At 41.6% G+C, this 14,156-nt stretch overlaps 1 protein-coding gene across 1 annotated transcript in view; it reads right to left on the bottom strand.

The window, feature by feature from the left end:
- Window positions 1–7,626: 7,626 nt before the first annotated feature.
- The window catches only part of EGFR (epidermal growth factor receptor), a gene marked incomplete at its 3' end in the record, with an annotated part of 42,044 nt that continues 35,514 nt past the window's right edge, over window positions 7,627–14,156 (bottom strand). The window contains exons 20-27 of the mRNA XM_084281284.1: window positions 13,727–13,882; window positions 12,814–12,889; window positions 11,447–11,593; window positions 10,562–10,659; window positions 9,434–9,601; window positions 9,291–9,338; window positions 9,038–9,143; window positions 7,627–8,003 (exon numbers count right to left, since the gene is read on the bottom strand). Coding sequence (XP_084137410.1) covers window positions 7,627–8,003; window positions 9,038–9,143; window positions 9,291–9,338; window positions 9,434–9,601; window positions 10,562–10,659; window positions 11,447–11,593; window positions 12,814–12,889; window positions 13,727–13,882 — 1,176 coding nt within the window. The remainder of the gene's footprint in view (window positions 8,004–9,037; window positions 9,144–9,290; window positions 9,339–9,433; window positions 9,602–10,561; window positions 10,660–11,446; window positions 11,594–12,813; window positions 12,890–13,726; window positions 13,883–14,156) is intronic.

Here is a 14,156-nt window from a genome sequence, read left to right as displayed (position 1 = left end):
TGCCTGATAAAGAAGGCTTTTAAATCTATCTGTAAGTGGTTTTGTGATCTTCACATAGGAAATTAATGGACATATAAGTTTCATTTTCCTATTGAAATTAATAATATTAATACTAACATATGTACATACAGTCTTCCCAAGGCAGGTGATCACTAAAGAGGAAAAAAAAAAAAAAAACATGCTCCCAAACGGCAAAGATTTATTTAATTACTTTTATTAAAATAAAAATATCATGCATTAATACGCATTAGACATTTCTGAGAACCAGTAATATGAAGATTAAGACTACATCATTTCTGCATAAAATAAGTTGAGCTGGTAAAAATGCAGCCTAGTATTGGAAGGGACTGGATGGAAAGATGAAAATGAGAAAGGTGCTGTAGTGGCTTTTTTTTTTTTTTTTTTTTTTCTCCTGTGTACAAAGTTAATCTATAAAGACAGAAATTATTTAATTTACTAATGACAATACCAGGGACTCATCCAGGCTGAACATGTACTGTCAGTTCTAGCTCCTCTCTTCTTTAGTGTCTTGTAGACCCAATGTATTTTGCTCTGTTACATTTATGACCCTGCAATTCCTGTTGTATGCTACGTGTTCCACCAGTTGGATAATTAAACACCAATATTCGGGGGACCCTGAGGCTTTATTTGTCTGGCTTTGATAACAGAATTTCTCTTTCTTGCTAGTGTCATATAATAATGTAAATGTTTTGCATGTATGTGACTCTAGTTGAGACTTTGACTTTCCTTACCACAGAGTCCTGGTGCAATGCTGTTGCACAACACATGACTATGAAATTCACAGATGGCCAGAAGTATGGCTTCATAAGCCAAATGTAATATGGATGAGAATTTGAGGGATTGCTTTGACTGTGCTTCTGCTTTTGCCATAAAACTGAAGTGAGAACCTGCCATGCATTTTGAAAGAGCAGCTTTTATTAGCGCCCTGATAAGCAGCACCTGGGCTTTCATATTGCACTTCCAATTTTCACAATTGTTAGCTGTATTATTGCTCACATTATGGAACTCCAGTACCGTATATGGAGAGAGGCCAAAGAGTCTTGGAGAGAAGAAGGGGTCTTGTTATTAGTTTCACTAAGCTCTGGATAAATCCCCAAGGTGACAACTTGTACGAAAATCTAAGTCAACCAATAAAGAACCCTTATTGTGAGTTCCTGTCTGGCTAAAAACCCTACAAGCTACCCACTGATTTTTCTTCCCCCCAAATACAACAGTATATTACAATAGAGTTCTCCAAAAATTAAAAACAATTAAAAAGAATAATATACACCTCATTTTTTATCGCTCAATATACAAACAATCTTTGATCAACAGTATAAACTATTAAACCATATAAAAGTCGAGAGTTTCTTATTGTACAAATAGTGCTTTCATAGTTGAGTAACTTTACAATGCTGCAAGGTACTGTCTGTATCTATGGGTATATTGCTTGACAGTTCATTAAAACCAAAACATTATTCCTTATACTCAATTGATTGCATCAAGACAAAGCAGCCTAAAATGGGGCAATGGATCCATAGGATCTCTGATTATCAAAATCACTCAACATTAGCCTTTTTTTATAGTCTCAGTGAAATCAAGTCAAACATCCCATTAATTTCAAGGGGAACAGTGTTAGGAATGTAGGATTAAAAAGAAACCTAGGTATGTGAGCCAACCTTCCTACCATTGTAGACGACTACTTCACATATTCCCTTTCATAAAATGTGAGGATAGCACTGATGGTATTTGAAATTCCACAGTCTTCAGATAGATTGTGAGAGGTCAGGAGAATGGTTTGGCTAAATTCCAGAGTGACTGGAAAAGATGTACCATATCAGCTACATGGGAAGAAAACCTTCAGCAAGTCTGGTTGATAGGTTCACAGCTGTGGTTTTGGATATTTTTTTTTCACTTTATTAATTAGAAAATCCATTACTTCAAAAAGAAAGGTACAGAGAGACCGCAAAACCCACTCTGTCTTGCATCCAGACAGCCTCATCTGCAACAAAGCTGAAACACATAAGAGGACAAGAGCAAAACTGATGATGGAGCACCAGCACCAAGTCTTGGCCAAAGGTATTTTGCCTGATGACTACAGTGGTGCAGGTGATGTGTCTTTTGCCAGCCAGGTCCTCTGTTCTCTCTTTTTCATGAGGAAACCTTTTTCTCTGATGTTACTGAGGGTTTCCTTGACCACTACCTGTGGTACAGCCTACTGTCTCCACACTTTTCTCTCCTTGTCCGCTTCATCTTCCCATGTAAAAGAATGAGGGATTTATGTGCAGTACCTCTTACTCATATGAATGAGCTATAATGTTCAGTCCACCAGGCTATGCTAACACAGGTGATCTGCAAATACACACAATGCCCAAAGTAGGCAAAACATGTGACAGAAAGTAAAACCTATCATGGAAGTGCCGTGATTTCAACTCCCCCTCACAATTAAAGTAATACATAACCCAAAGTATTATCATTTTAAACTCTCACTGCCAGCCTACACGCTTCCTCACATAAAAAGTAGTTATCTAATCATCTCATCTTCACATCATTGTATTTTTTCCTGATGTTGAGCCAAAGCATAAAGTATTTGTTTATTTTTTTCTTGTGTTTTTGTTTTACAATTGTATTCAATAGACAATGAATCAAAAATGTGTAGAGGTCATAGATCTGGCCCTGAAGTGTTACCTGGTCCTGATATTTGGTTTAGTTTTCTATGGACAGGACTCATCCTCCTGTCAAGCCCTCCTGGCACAGTGGCACTATGGCCCAGTCCCAATGAGTTCTGCAGATTTTCCCAGTAATGAGATGCTATGGAAGTGGTTGGTGATCAATACCCTATTCCTTTAAAGCAAGAAAACAAGACATTATATCTTTGGTCCTAATGCAGCCTATTTAGAAAACTACTTAAAGGTGTCATGTTTTTCTTTTATATAAACTTTCTATTTTTTTAAAGGCTCCTTATAAAGTTGTATGTTGGAACAAAGAGATAAAACTTACAAAAAGAACACTAGAAAATGGGATTCCCATATAGAAAATTGAATCAGTGGTGATAAAACATTACAAAGCATTCTTGCTAAGTGTTATACACAGAGTTTGACACTTCATCAGTATACAGTTTTCATCAGGAGGAGGACACAGGTACATTTTCATACTTTGTCCTGATTCAACATTTTCTCATGGAGAAACATGGGGAGAAATAAAAGCCGGCATCCTGTAACACCTCATCTGGAGAGGCAGCAGTCATACTAATAAAATGTGTTGAACTCTGAATCTGAAAAATGAGTGCTTGTCTGGAAATGCAAAGTTTCTCACTGGCATCCTGGAGCACCCCCAGACAGCCCAAGGACACCCCAGGCACCTTGTGATGGGACCTGCTTGAGCTGCTTGGGGTCCTATGACATTGCCACAGCCCTGGCTGCACCCTCCAGGCTTAGGGTGAGAGTCATCCCTTAGCACAAAGGCTGAGCATGCTGGGTTTTGCACAGGCAATCTCTGCAGAAATGCAGTTGACTTCTTTTCATTCTGGCAGTGGGAAGAAGTGTGTGCATCTATCCACTCTCACCCATGCGTGCAGTAACAGTCAATGGTTTCAGTGATGTCCTGTGGCAAATTTGGCAGCTGTCTTGGGATGGATTAGCTGGCCATGCCCCAAACCTGGCATTACTCTCCCTGCACAAGCCCCTTCCTTTCAAATAAACCATGAGAGCATATGTTGTAATGCTGGACCTTCACACAGCCATCTGACTGTGACCTGGGGGGACAGGGAAGCACCCTGAGATGTTCCAAAACCACCAGGCACAGTGTCTATTTCCAACTGCTTTCTCTGGAAAACTCACTGTGCAGTAGCCTGTCAGCTGGAAAAAAGAGTAAGATCCCACCCTCTAAGATGGATTTACCCTACCAGAAGTATTGCAACATGAAGGAGATTTCCCAAGCCAACTCCCTTTGCAGCAGAAGAAAACAACCCAAGGCCCAAATGAAGTAAAGTGCACTGACAGTGTACACTGGAAAACATCAAAGCAATGTGAAGACTCTTGACTTATATTTTCATATACTGAGCAGTTATTAAAAGTCTCCGAGCATGTAGTGCTTAAATTATTATTGCAAAAACAGTTCCTTGTTAACTGCTGCTTTATGATTAAGAGACACTGAGCCCTAACTTGTGTGTGCTGTCATTTTGCCTTTCATGAGAAATATAGTGAAAATGGAATCTTTTTTTTTTTGGATTGGTAAGACTCTGCTAGCTTTTAACAGTGGCTGTGGCTGTTACATTTCCCTATTTAGTTGCATTTTAAAAAACGGTATTTTATACCCGCACCTCCTTGGAGACAACGGCAGAAGTTTTAAGTTATTTTTGGATGCTGATTTACGTAAGCTCTCGGTGCATTTATGTTTTTCTATTATTTGAAAAAAAACACAACTTCTGTGTCCCATTCAATAGCCTGCATTCTGTACAACACTGCATCAGCAAGGTGGTCCCATGACCCCCTCCCCAAAACCGCTGCCTGACCATGTTTGCTTTTACAAGCAACTGTGATGTGCATGGGGCTATTTGCTGTTAGATGGTCTATGACCTGCAGTGGGGTAAAAAAAGCCAACAAAGAAACAACAGCAAAACCAAAAAACGATATTTCAGCTACTTTTTTTTTTTTCTTCTCTGTTTTTTCATCTCAGTGGCAATGGTTGGATACCTTGCTAATGCCTGTTATCCTACAAGTACCACTAACTACCCTGTAGCGCCTGTGCCTCCAGCAACAGCCTTGGAGCTATGCACTCCCAGTGCCACTGTATCTGCTCCTCGAGGCACTGCCCATTTATCATTTGCTGGCTTTTGAATCATTACCGAGCTGCCTATTTACATATCATGGCTTAGAGGGTACATATTTACTGGAATTATTTCACAATTCAGCTAATCCCACAAATCTGGAATCTTCCTGTATGCTTATATCAAGAGCTTGTAGTCCTAAATCTTCTTTCTTACTTTTCTCATCAGAAACAATATATTCCAAAAATTATGATCTTTCAAACTTACATTGTTTAATTTTAGATGAATTTCCCTTACTAGTAAATAAGACCCTTACTAGTAATGAGTCTCTACTGAATTCCTCCTAAATTGCTTTAAAAGGGCAAGCAAATCAACCTTTATTAAATAATTTTCATGCTACATAATGCTGGTGATACATATTGCCACTTCTCAGTGGCTTTCTTGTTTTAGATAGAAGGTTAAATCAAAACACCAGTACATTCTTCTGTGCAATAGTGTTGGAAAGATCCTGCGGGAGAACTTGCACTGTATGATTTTCTAGTGTTCTGCTTAGAGACATAACAGATTTAGCAATCTGAAAATTATCCATGATTTCTGTTAAAATACATTTTCATTTTATTTACATTCCTCCTGGGGTAGTGGGTGGAGAGAAAAGCACTGCTTGTCCATACAGGCTGCACACTTGTGAGAGTAACAGAACAAATCTGCTCTCAGGAACGCACGGAGTAATCTGTCACAAGTTGGACATAGGAACTGAATTTTGGTTATTGTCTTAAACACAAGCAAGTAATAATCAAATACTGCATCTTCCATAGTGCTGTGGCTAGGACTTGGTTACACTGACACAAATCTGTGAAACAGCACACCAGGACTACCACTGGATTTTGACCAAATATACTTCTTTACCCCAAACTGCAGTGTGGCTGATGAACTACAGCACGCACAGAAGTTACTAACACATTTTCCACTGCATTACTCTTAAAAAGGGTCATTTCACATGACCACTCTTCTCCTTTACTCCTCAATAAATCTGTAAAACCAATGTTCTAAGGATTTTCTGCTTGATCCTGGGGTCCAGATGCAATACTTAAACTGAAGCATGCACTGAGAGACTCAAAGCACAGTGGCAGCACACATTTAACAATTTCTTGCTACTTAAAGTGCTACCTCAAGTAAGTTCCCAACACTTAACTAGTTAATGGCCTTCGTACCAGAATTGCCAAATGTGCATTTGATTTCTGAGCTAATGATTTGATTAAAATAGCACTGCCAAGCTGCTTCTAAGTTACTGGCTGAATTCATGCTTTGGGCATTTTACTCCTGCTACCTTCATAAGAAATGTTAATGACGGAGGAGTTTAAGTTCTGTAACAGGGGTCCCTCGAAAGAATAGCTGTTTCACTTACTGTGATTGACACACCGTTAACACACAGGGTCTATATACTTACTATTAAGCTAAAATTCTAGCTTTGGCTGGTCTGCCTCTTCCACGCTGGTTACAGACCAGGATGGGTGTATAAAGAAGCTGTAGGCAGCCCTGTGTTTCAGAAGAAGAAGACAACTTTTTCTGTCGCTCCAGATTACTCTTCCTTTCCTTAAAGCATTTTCACTGCTCCTCCTGCACTGACAGGGGCTATAAAAGGTTAACCTAAGGGGGAGGTACAATGCGGCAAATAGCCTCAGCCTCTGCCCCGGCCTGATACAGCAATTCGCTGTATTCTGCCTTGAAGTGCAGAAAGTGTAACGCTGACACCACCCTTTTCTTTGCCAAATTATATACAGGATAATTTCTGCTCGGAGTCCCTTTAAGAAGGGAAATAAAAGTGCTTGGCTAGAGCTACCTGTGTTTCTTGCCCTAGTCAAGTTTAATTTAGTATAGTGCATCCTGTGTGTCTCATGAATGCTCCAATTTGCCACCATTTGCATTTCCTTGACATTTAATTGAAGACTGTTAAACATTATTTGACACTTCATTTTTCAGTTTTCAACATCTTTAACAGTTTTGTCGAAGAAAGACATTTTGACATCTCTACAGCTCCTACAAAATGGATCAGAAAAACGTCTTGTGTTTGACCATTAGAAAACTGAGCAGTGAGCGCTTTATAAACATCTATAAATGATTCTGTGCTGAGTTCCTCCTGTCCGCTTTTAGCAGTAGTGGTCAGTAGGTGATGTGTCCTGCCGTTTGCTCCTCGTGCTAGTTTTCCCCAGAGCGATCCGCCCCATCCTGCTATGGACAGAATCTCCCATACGTCCCCCAGATGCACTTTTCCTGTTCGTGCCAAGAAGCAGTATATGGAGCCAATTTGTAAAAATCCGGTGGTTTGGAATAACTTTTTCCGTTCCAGGAATTTTGGAAAACTATTTAGTAACATTATTTTTCTTCCTGCTGGTGATCTGAGCACCACATAACAGACCAGCAGTACAAGCATCTGATCTTGTAAAAGATCCAAAAATTCTGTTAAGAAACATTTATAAAAATACACGCTGTAGAAAGGAATTTGACTGTACAATGTGTACAGCTCTCAAGTTCATCCCAGAGTGGCTTCTTACCATGCTACCATTTGAAAACAAAAGGAATGCATCCATATTTCTCCTGTACAGGTAGATCTTGCTCCATTTCAACACACATCTCAGTGCAGGGCTGGCACCTCAGTTAATACGTGGAAATGGGCAAGAAAAGACCCAAGCTGTCCTGTTAGATGGGCTTTGCAGTTTCAGCCCACGCGCTGAAAAGGGAAGGTGTGCTTATTGATGCATTGTGGTTGCCATTCACGCTGAGCAGAGTCTGTTCTTGCAGCAGCCAGGTGATTCACCACGAGTCTGGCTTGCCTCGCTGCAAGAAGAAATTCTCTATGGTCATGCCGAAGCTTCAATGTATTCACTTTTTGGTGCTGCTACCCTCAAGTACTCTGGGTTTTCTGCCGCAGGAACTTTCAGGAGACCGTTAGGTTTCGTTTCCTTCGGTAAGAAGTCCTGCTGGTAGTCAGGATTGTCCAGATTTATTTGGTGGTTACCTGACTGGATCCAGTAAGGAGAGCTCTCAAAGACTGTTTTAGCCAGCGGAGACTGGTTGGTGTTGAGATACTCGGGGTTGTCCACGGCTGTGCTGTGGGAATTCTGGTAGCTCGAGTCCGTGGGGAGCTTTGAGTTTGCTGTGAGGCAGATGTTGTTGTAGATCGGATTCTGGACCATTGCGGTAGATGGTTTCTTGGGCATTGACTGGTTTACATACTCTGGAGTTAAAAACAGACAAATGAGATACTGAAAATGTAGACGTGTAACTAGTGCAGCCATTTGCATCACTCGAGGTGCAGTTTTAACCAAGCTGCACCACGCTTTTCGCACACAGCATCTCACCAAACTTCCCAGCTTTGCATTAGGAGGGGAAGAGAGCCAAATACAGCGACTGCCATGCTGTGGCACAAAGCACACCACCCTGGAGTACACCTTCAGGAGTGCAGTGTTCAAAGCAGCAGAAGGATGACTGACCACGAGACTGCTAAATAGCTACTGCTGATTTTAGTGTTGTGTGGGTGGCTACGTCCCAGATACTGTTCTGAAATTTCAGTCAGGAAGTTTGGCTGCCAGAAGCCATTTCCCTTGAAAAATGCTTAAAGACAAGGGAAATACCTTGAAAATACAGGATAGGCAGCAAGAGAGACTCCACATCTCGCTTACATGCCATCCCTTGCAGGATCTATCAGTCTTTTCAGCTGTTTTTTTGGGGGGAATGGATAGAAGGTTGATTTTTTTATTTTATTTTTACATCAAAAGCATCATGACTGCTTAACCCACTTTCTGGCTCACTCTATAACTACCCACGCTGTAAGTAAATGGGAAACTGTGAGCTTCCTTTTGTGTATCAACATCTGAAAGCAGTGACGCTACCAGAAAACTGTTTGTATTGCAGAAAGGGCTTTAAGGGTGAAAAACATTTTTACAGGCTATTTTCTGAAGTAGTAGAAGGCTTCAAACATACACCCACACACACCCAAACTCCCCAGCCTGATGGCACACATGGCAAACATGAGGAACCTGGCTTGTGAAGGAACTGAAATGAGAGGTGGCCAGAAAAGTATAAGAAAGGATATGCGCATCCATTTTCATTCTTGCTTACCTAGCAAATAAAAGCAGGAAGCATTTGGACTGCTTCCTTTCTCTAGAAGAAGAAGGAAAATGACTACATTCAAGCAAGAATCTTAAGGGATATAACCAAATGGCTTGTGAATGAATGGCTCTGGGATGGACACACAGGAGAGGTACTCACCTGGAGCAGGCAGAAAGCCATCATCTATGCTGTCCTCCAAGAAGTTGCCTGTTGGGTCTGAGCTGTACCTCTGGACAAAACTGTCTTCCCTCACTGGGTGCCCCTGCTAGGTTGGGAGTGCAGAAAATCAGTATTGAAGAGACTGTTTTGTAGAAGCTTATTCGTATAAATGATGTATAAATGGAGGGAGGGGAGTTTCAATAGGAAAATGACCTCAGAGTGCTACTCCTCTTTTACAAGTCACCCCACTTACCCCGTTTCTGTCGATGCAGGTTGTAGCAGAGTTGTTGCTAGTAGCGCTCTTTTAAAAAGAGAGAGAGAGAAAATATAGGCATCATGAGAAACGCTTCACTCTCAAATTGCTTTTTCTGTTCTCAGAGAGGAAATGCTTCCTACCAGTGAACTCAAGAGAGGAGTCCGGGATGTAGATGGACTGTTGAAGAAGCCCTGGTGTGGGACGAGATACTCATCTGCATCCACAATGTCTTCCATGTCCTCCTCCTCCATCAGAGTGCGATAAAACTTGGAATCTGTAGGGCTGGGCAAGTGCATCCTTTCGTCTCCCTGTGAGAGAAATCAGTGTGAGGAAGGACTCACAGGCTCCCTCCGAGCCCTTGTTATCCTGTTCTCTAAGAGACAAAGAAATTCAGTAAGAAGCCCAAGATGCAATATTTTGATCTGCTTATTTAACCAAATTTACCTAGAATTTAGGAAAATTTGGGTCTGCAATGTCTATACTGCTGTAAAATATCTGCATTTTTAAGAGGTTCAAACTCTGTTCTCCTCTAGTGATTGCAGTATGTTACTGGGCATAGACTGGGACCCGTACAAATTAAATATTGACTGGTCTCAAAATTCTGTGTGGAGTTCCAGCTAAGCTTGTTAAGGCATGGAAGGCAGCAGTAGAACTTGGCCTTAAATTATCAGCATGTGTTAAATGCTAATTGCAATACATTTTCTCAACTCATGCTGTTACTGAGCGTGAGCTCTCACTGCAGAGAGCATCACGAACAGCTCAGCTCTGTTTCCTTTTGTCAGAGCCAGAGAGGATGTTCAAAATCTATTCTGCAACTGCTCTCACTTTCCTAAATGGCTTCCTTTTCCACGTCATGTTTCAGCAAACACTTAACAGGAAATAATCCTTCATCGGCAGGGAGATAAACAGTCCAACAGATTCAGCTCTCTTATTCTCTGAAATAGAAAGCTCTGTCATTTCAGTCAGCTTTTGCTCCCTCGCATCTATGCCATTTATGCTGTATCTTTTAGTTTCAAGTAAATGCCAATAAAACAAAACCTTTTGCTGCAGCACCCAGCAGTGGTACAGGCAGGAGAAATCATTCTGCCCCAGCAGGAAGCATGCCATTAGAACATGGGCCCGTGGGGTCTGGCTTCTTTTAAGTGGAAAAAAAAAACATTTGTGGAAAACCTGTCCAAGCCAGGAATATGTTTTCCTATGCGTTATAAATCATTTTGGGCCTCATATTAAATGCCCATCAGACATGTTACTGCTGTTGGGTTTCCTACCTGTATAACAAGATAGCGTGGAGGGTCACGGGCCATTTTGGAGAACTCCGCAATCAGCTCACGGAACTTGGGTCGGCTGTCTGCATCGATCATCCAGCCTGGCGGGACAGCAGGGAGAGCAATGCACAGTTAAAGTTACTTTGGCAATCAAACACAGAACTTGAAATAAAACATACATGCATGGTACAAAGAAAGTTCATTCGCCAGCCACTAGCTGGTGTGAATTTCAGCATTTAACATGAATGCCTGGCAGTTTTGGAAGAATGATGGAGGTAGTAAAACAGTGCTGGAAAACTGCGCAGGTGCTCCAGGAGTCCCCAGAAGTGCTGCACTACCGTGTGCTCATGGTAGCATGGCTCCTATTTCAGCAACAGGTACAGTTTGCTCCAATGAGAAGGTCTTAAATGCCACCTAGTGGGCTGCCTCTCAGCATCCTCACAAACACTAGTGAGCAGGGATGCAGCCCAGTCCTAGCTTAGGGGATATGTAGGAAGCAAGGTAATAATCTGACATTCTAGCAGCTGACATAGATGAAAAAGGGGATTGGGATTCAGAAGCCCTTTGCTGTGCCCTATCTGGTCAAAAAGTGCTTTAGAGACACCCTACCTCTTGTGCTATTTTACTGCAACAGTTGGTGCTGGAAAGAAGCAACTGAAAAAACAGGGAAGAAATCAGATGAGGAACTCAGGATCTTGAAGTGCATCTGACAGTGCTGTGGTGTCTATGCTCATGGCACTCATCTTGTAAAAGGAGCACACAATCTTTTTCACATAATCATATTTCCATGCCATTGCCAAGAATTCAGCATATAGAAATGTGATATAATGAAAGCAACAGTGCCATTTTTTGAGCTTAGAGGAGTACCCACAAACCATCCGAACTCACATTTGACCATGATCATGTACACATCAATGGTGCAGATGGGAGGCTGGGGCAAACGCTCGCCCTTCTCCAAGACAGAGGAGATTTCACTAGCAGGGATCCCATCGTAGGGCTTGGACCCGAATGTCATCAGCTCCCAAACTGTTACACCTGCAGGGGGAAAGGAGAAGACAGTGACAGAGGTTTGGTGGGAGTCAGGGTGCCTGGCTGGGCGCAGAGAGGCAGCAAGAGTGTGTCTGCCTGTGAGAGTCAGTGCATACGCAGCAAAAGCATTTTTTGCCATGATTTTAAAGAGAGACAAATTAATAAAACAGGTTGAAATCATACTTCTAGTATCTTAGTGTTGAATGTCCCACAGACTTCCCAGACCCACAGAAAGGAAATACAGGTTATCAACTCCCGACTCAAGCCTAGGAGGTGGTTTTAAAAATGGAAGTTGTCTTTTTGTTTAAAATTATCTCTTTGGAGACGAGCAAGAGCAGTTGTTGAAAGATGTGTAAACCAGCTGCCTCAGTGTCGTTTGCTGACATACCACATACTCTGTGATGTAGCTGTTGTGATTGTCTGGTAGCTTAGGATACAAAACAAGATTTTGGAAGCCAAGATACATAAATGGATTAAGGGGAGCAGAGGCCTTTTTTTAACAGGACACAGGGTTTGACCATCTGTACTAAACATTTTCCAGGAGTATAAGAGAACGCAGAGTGGAAATTTTGCAGCAAGTTTCTCTGTCAAGTTTCCTTTCAGCTCGTCTTTCTTTGAAGTTGACTTATGAAACTATACCAAGTATAAAATTAATTCTCTATGGAGGGTATTGCTTTGATTCCCTTTTTCTGTTGTCCTCTCAATTCCGGGACATCCTACCACCTGCCCTGTGCTGAAGCACAGGCAGGTAAGTACTCCAAAACATTTTAGGCTACCAGGTTAGCCACCACCACCAAGTAAGTTTCTGCTATCACCTGAAATAGTGATGGCAGAAAACGGCGGAGTTACACCGATTGACACTACCTGATTATGTGGCCAATAGTTTTAAGTCTGCCTATTCATTATTCTGCTTTATTGTCTGTCCAGTTCTATTCCACATGAAGATGCTGAAGAAAAGCCTCAGCAGAAGATGACCACATGGAGTGCAGTCTCCTACCTGCAGCTTCGGTCAGGGAAGAGCTCATCGTGTGAAAGCATATTCCGTAAGACACCTTACACCTCACCACCACTCAGTTTTGTGTGAATTTTATTTTGTTGAATAGGTGATTTTGGCCCATGATTTAGGTTTAAACTCTAAATCTTAAGATAACAAAAAGAATAAAGGATGCTGCATAGTCACTGCAATTGTTCCAGAACATCCACAATAATTCTGTTTTTAGACTCACCATAACTCCAGACATCACTTTGATGAGTGTAAATCCGGTGTAAAATTGACTCCAAGGCCATCCATTTAATAGGAACCTAGGAAAATTCACAAACAAGCCGTAAGACAGATCAAAATTTTATCAGCAATATTTACCACCAGGTGGTGTTTAAGCCAATAGTTTGGTTGAAGAAAGGAAAATAAAAAACAAAAAAAACCACAACCAGCTGAGAGGCAAAGCAGGCAACTTCTGAGTCCCTTATTATTATTCTAATTTATTATGTTGAACCTGGAAATTGTGGAGTTTTAAGTTAATTAGAAATCTTTACAATATTTTTAACAGTCCAATTTATATTTTTTTATCCTTCTTCTACTGTAAGAAATCCAGTCTAAGGTTTATGACAAAGACGGATCTGTGCTCATATGGTTTCCATTTATGGTCTCTGCAATATTTGCAAGCAGCTTCTCTTTAATTTCTCAGCAGGATACATTCCCTCCATCAGCACGTAGTACAACATTGAAGGCGTGTTGAACCAAGTCTGACAGGTCTTTCTTCTGCTATAAATATACAGCGTTCCCTTTCTCTTCATAAACTGCACAGTGTTATTGGTGTTGGCTACATGATGAATTCAGACAGGCTTCTTTTTTCAATGTTTTTTTAAATAACCTTGGTTTTTCCCAGACATTCTGGGTGGGAATTTCAAAAGCATTTGTTGCTCTGCTACCTCTGCTCCCACTGCAGTCACACTGGCCTGACGCTGCTCTGGCTGTGCTCAGCGGACTCCCACAGTCTTCAAAGGCAGCAAGCTGAGATTGCAGCTGAGCCCTTTGAAAAGCCCACTCTCTTTTTTTCCTGTTTTTAACAGAAAGACTCATGCACAAGCAAAAACACCAACGAACACGCAGCAGTTCATCCATACTCTGGTGCGTTTTACCTTGCCTCCCTCTGCGTGATACTCCTTCTCGTCGGCACCAAGCAGCTTTGCCAGCCCAAAGTCCGTGATTTTCACATGCTGAGGAGTCTTAACGAGGACGTTTCTGGCAGCAAGGTCACGATGCACCAGGCGACGTTCCTCCAAATAGTTCATTCCCTGCAATACAACAGACTAGAGGTTGGCATCCCACATACACACTTTGGGCTTTGAGGCACAATCAAGTTGCCAGACTTCAGCTGCTCAGTGGTAACTGTATGCACACCACCATATACACACGTTAACCTACCCCTCGTTCAGAAAAAGGTTTGCTATTTTGAATTACGTGATTCTGATTGTTAGGGTGAGGGCATGCATTTGCAGTTAGATGGAGAAGGTGGTGGCTGTGGTTCTGCCCTATAGTAACATTTTTATGGGTCCATATTCCAGCGGA

Source organism: Netta rufina, assembly GCF_964035555.1.
Source record: "Netta rufina genome assembly, chromosome: 2".
NCBI lineage: Eukaryota > Metazoa > Chordata > Aves > Anseriformes > Anatidae > Netta > Netta rufina.
This window is presented reverse-complemented; position numbering and strand designations above follow the sequence as displayed.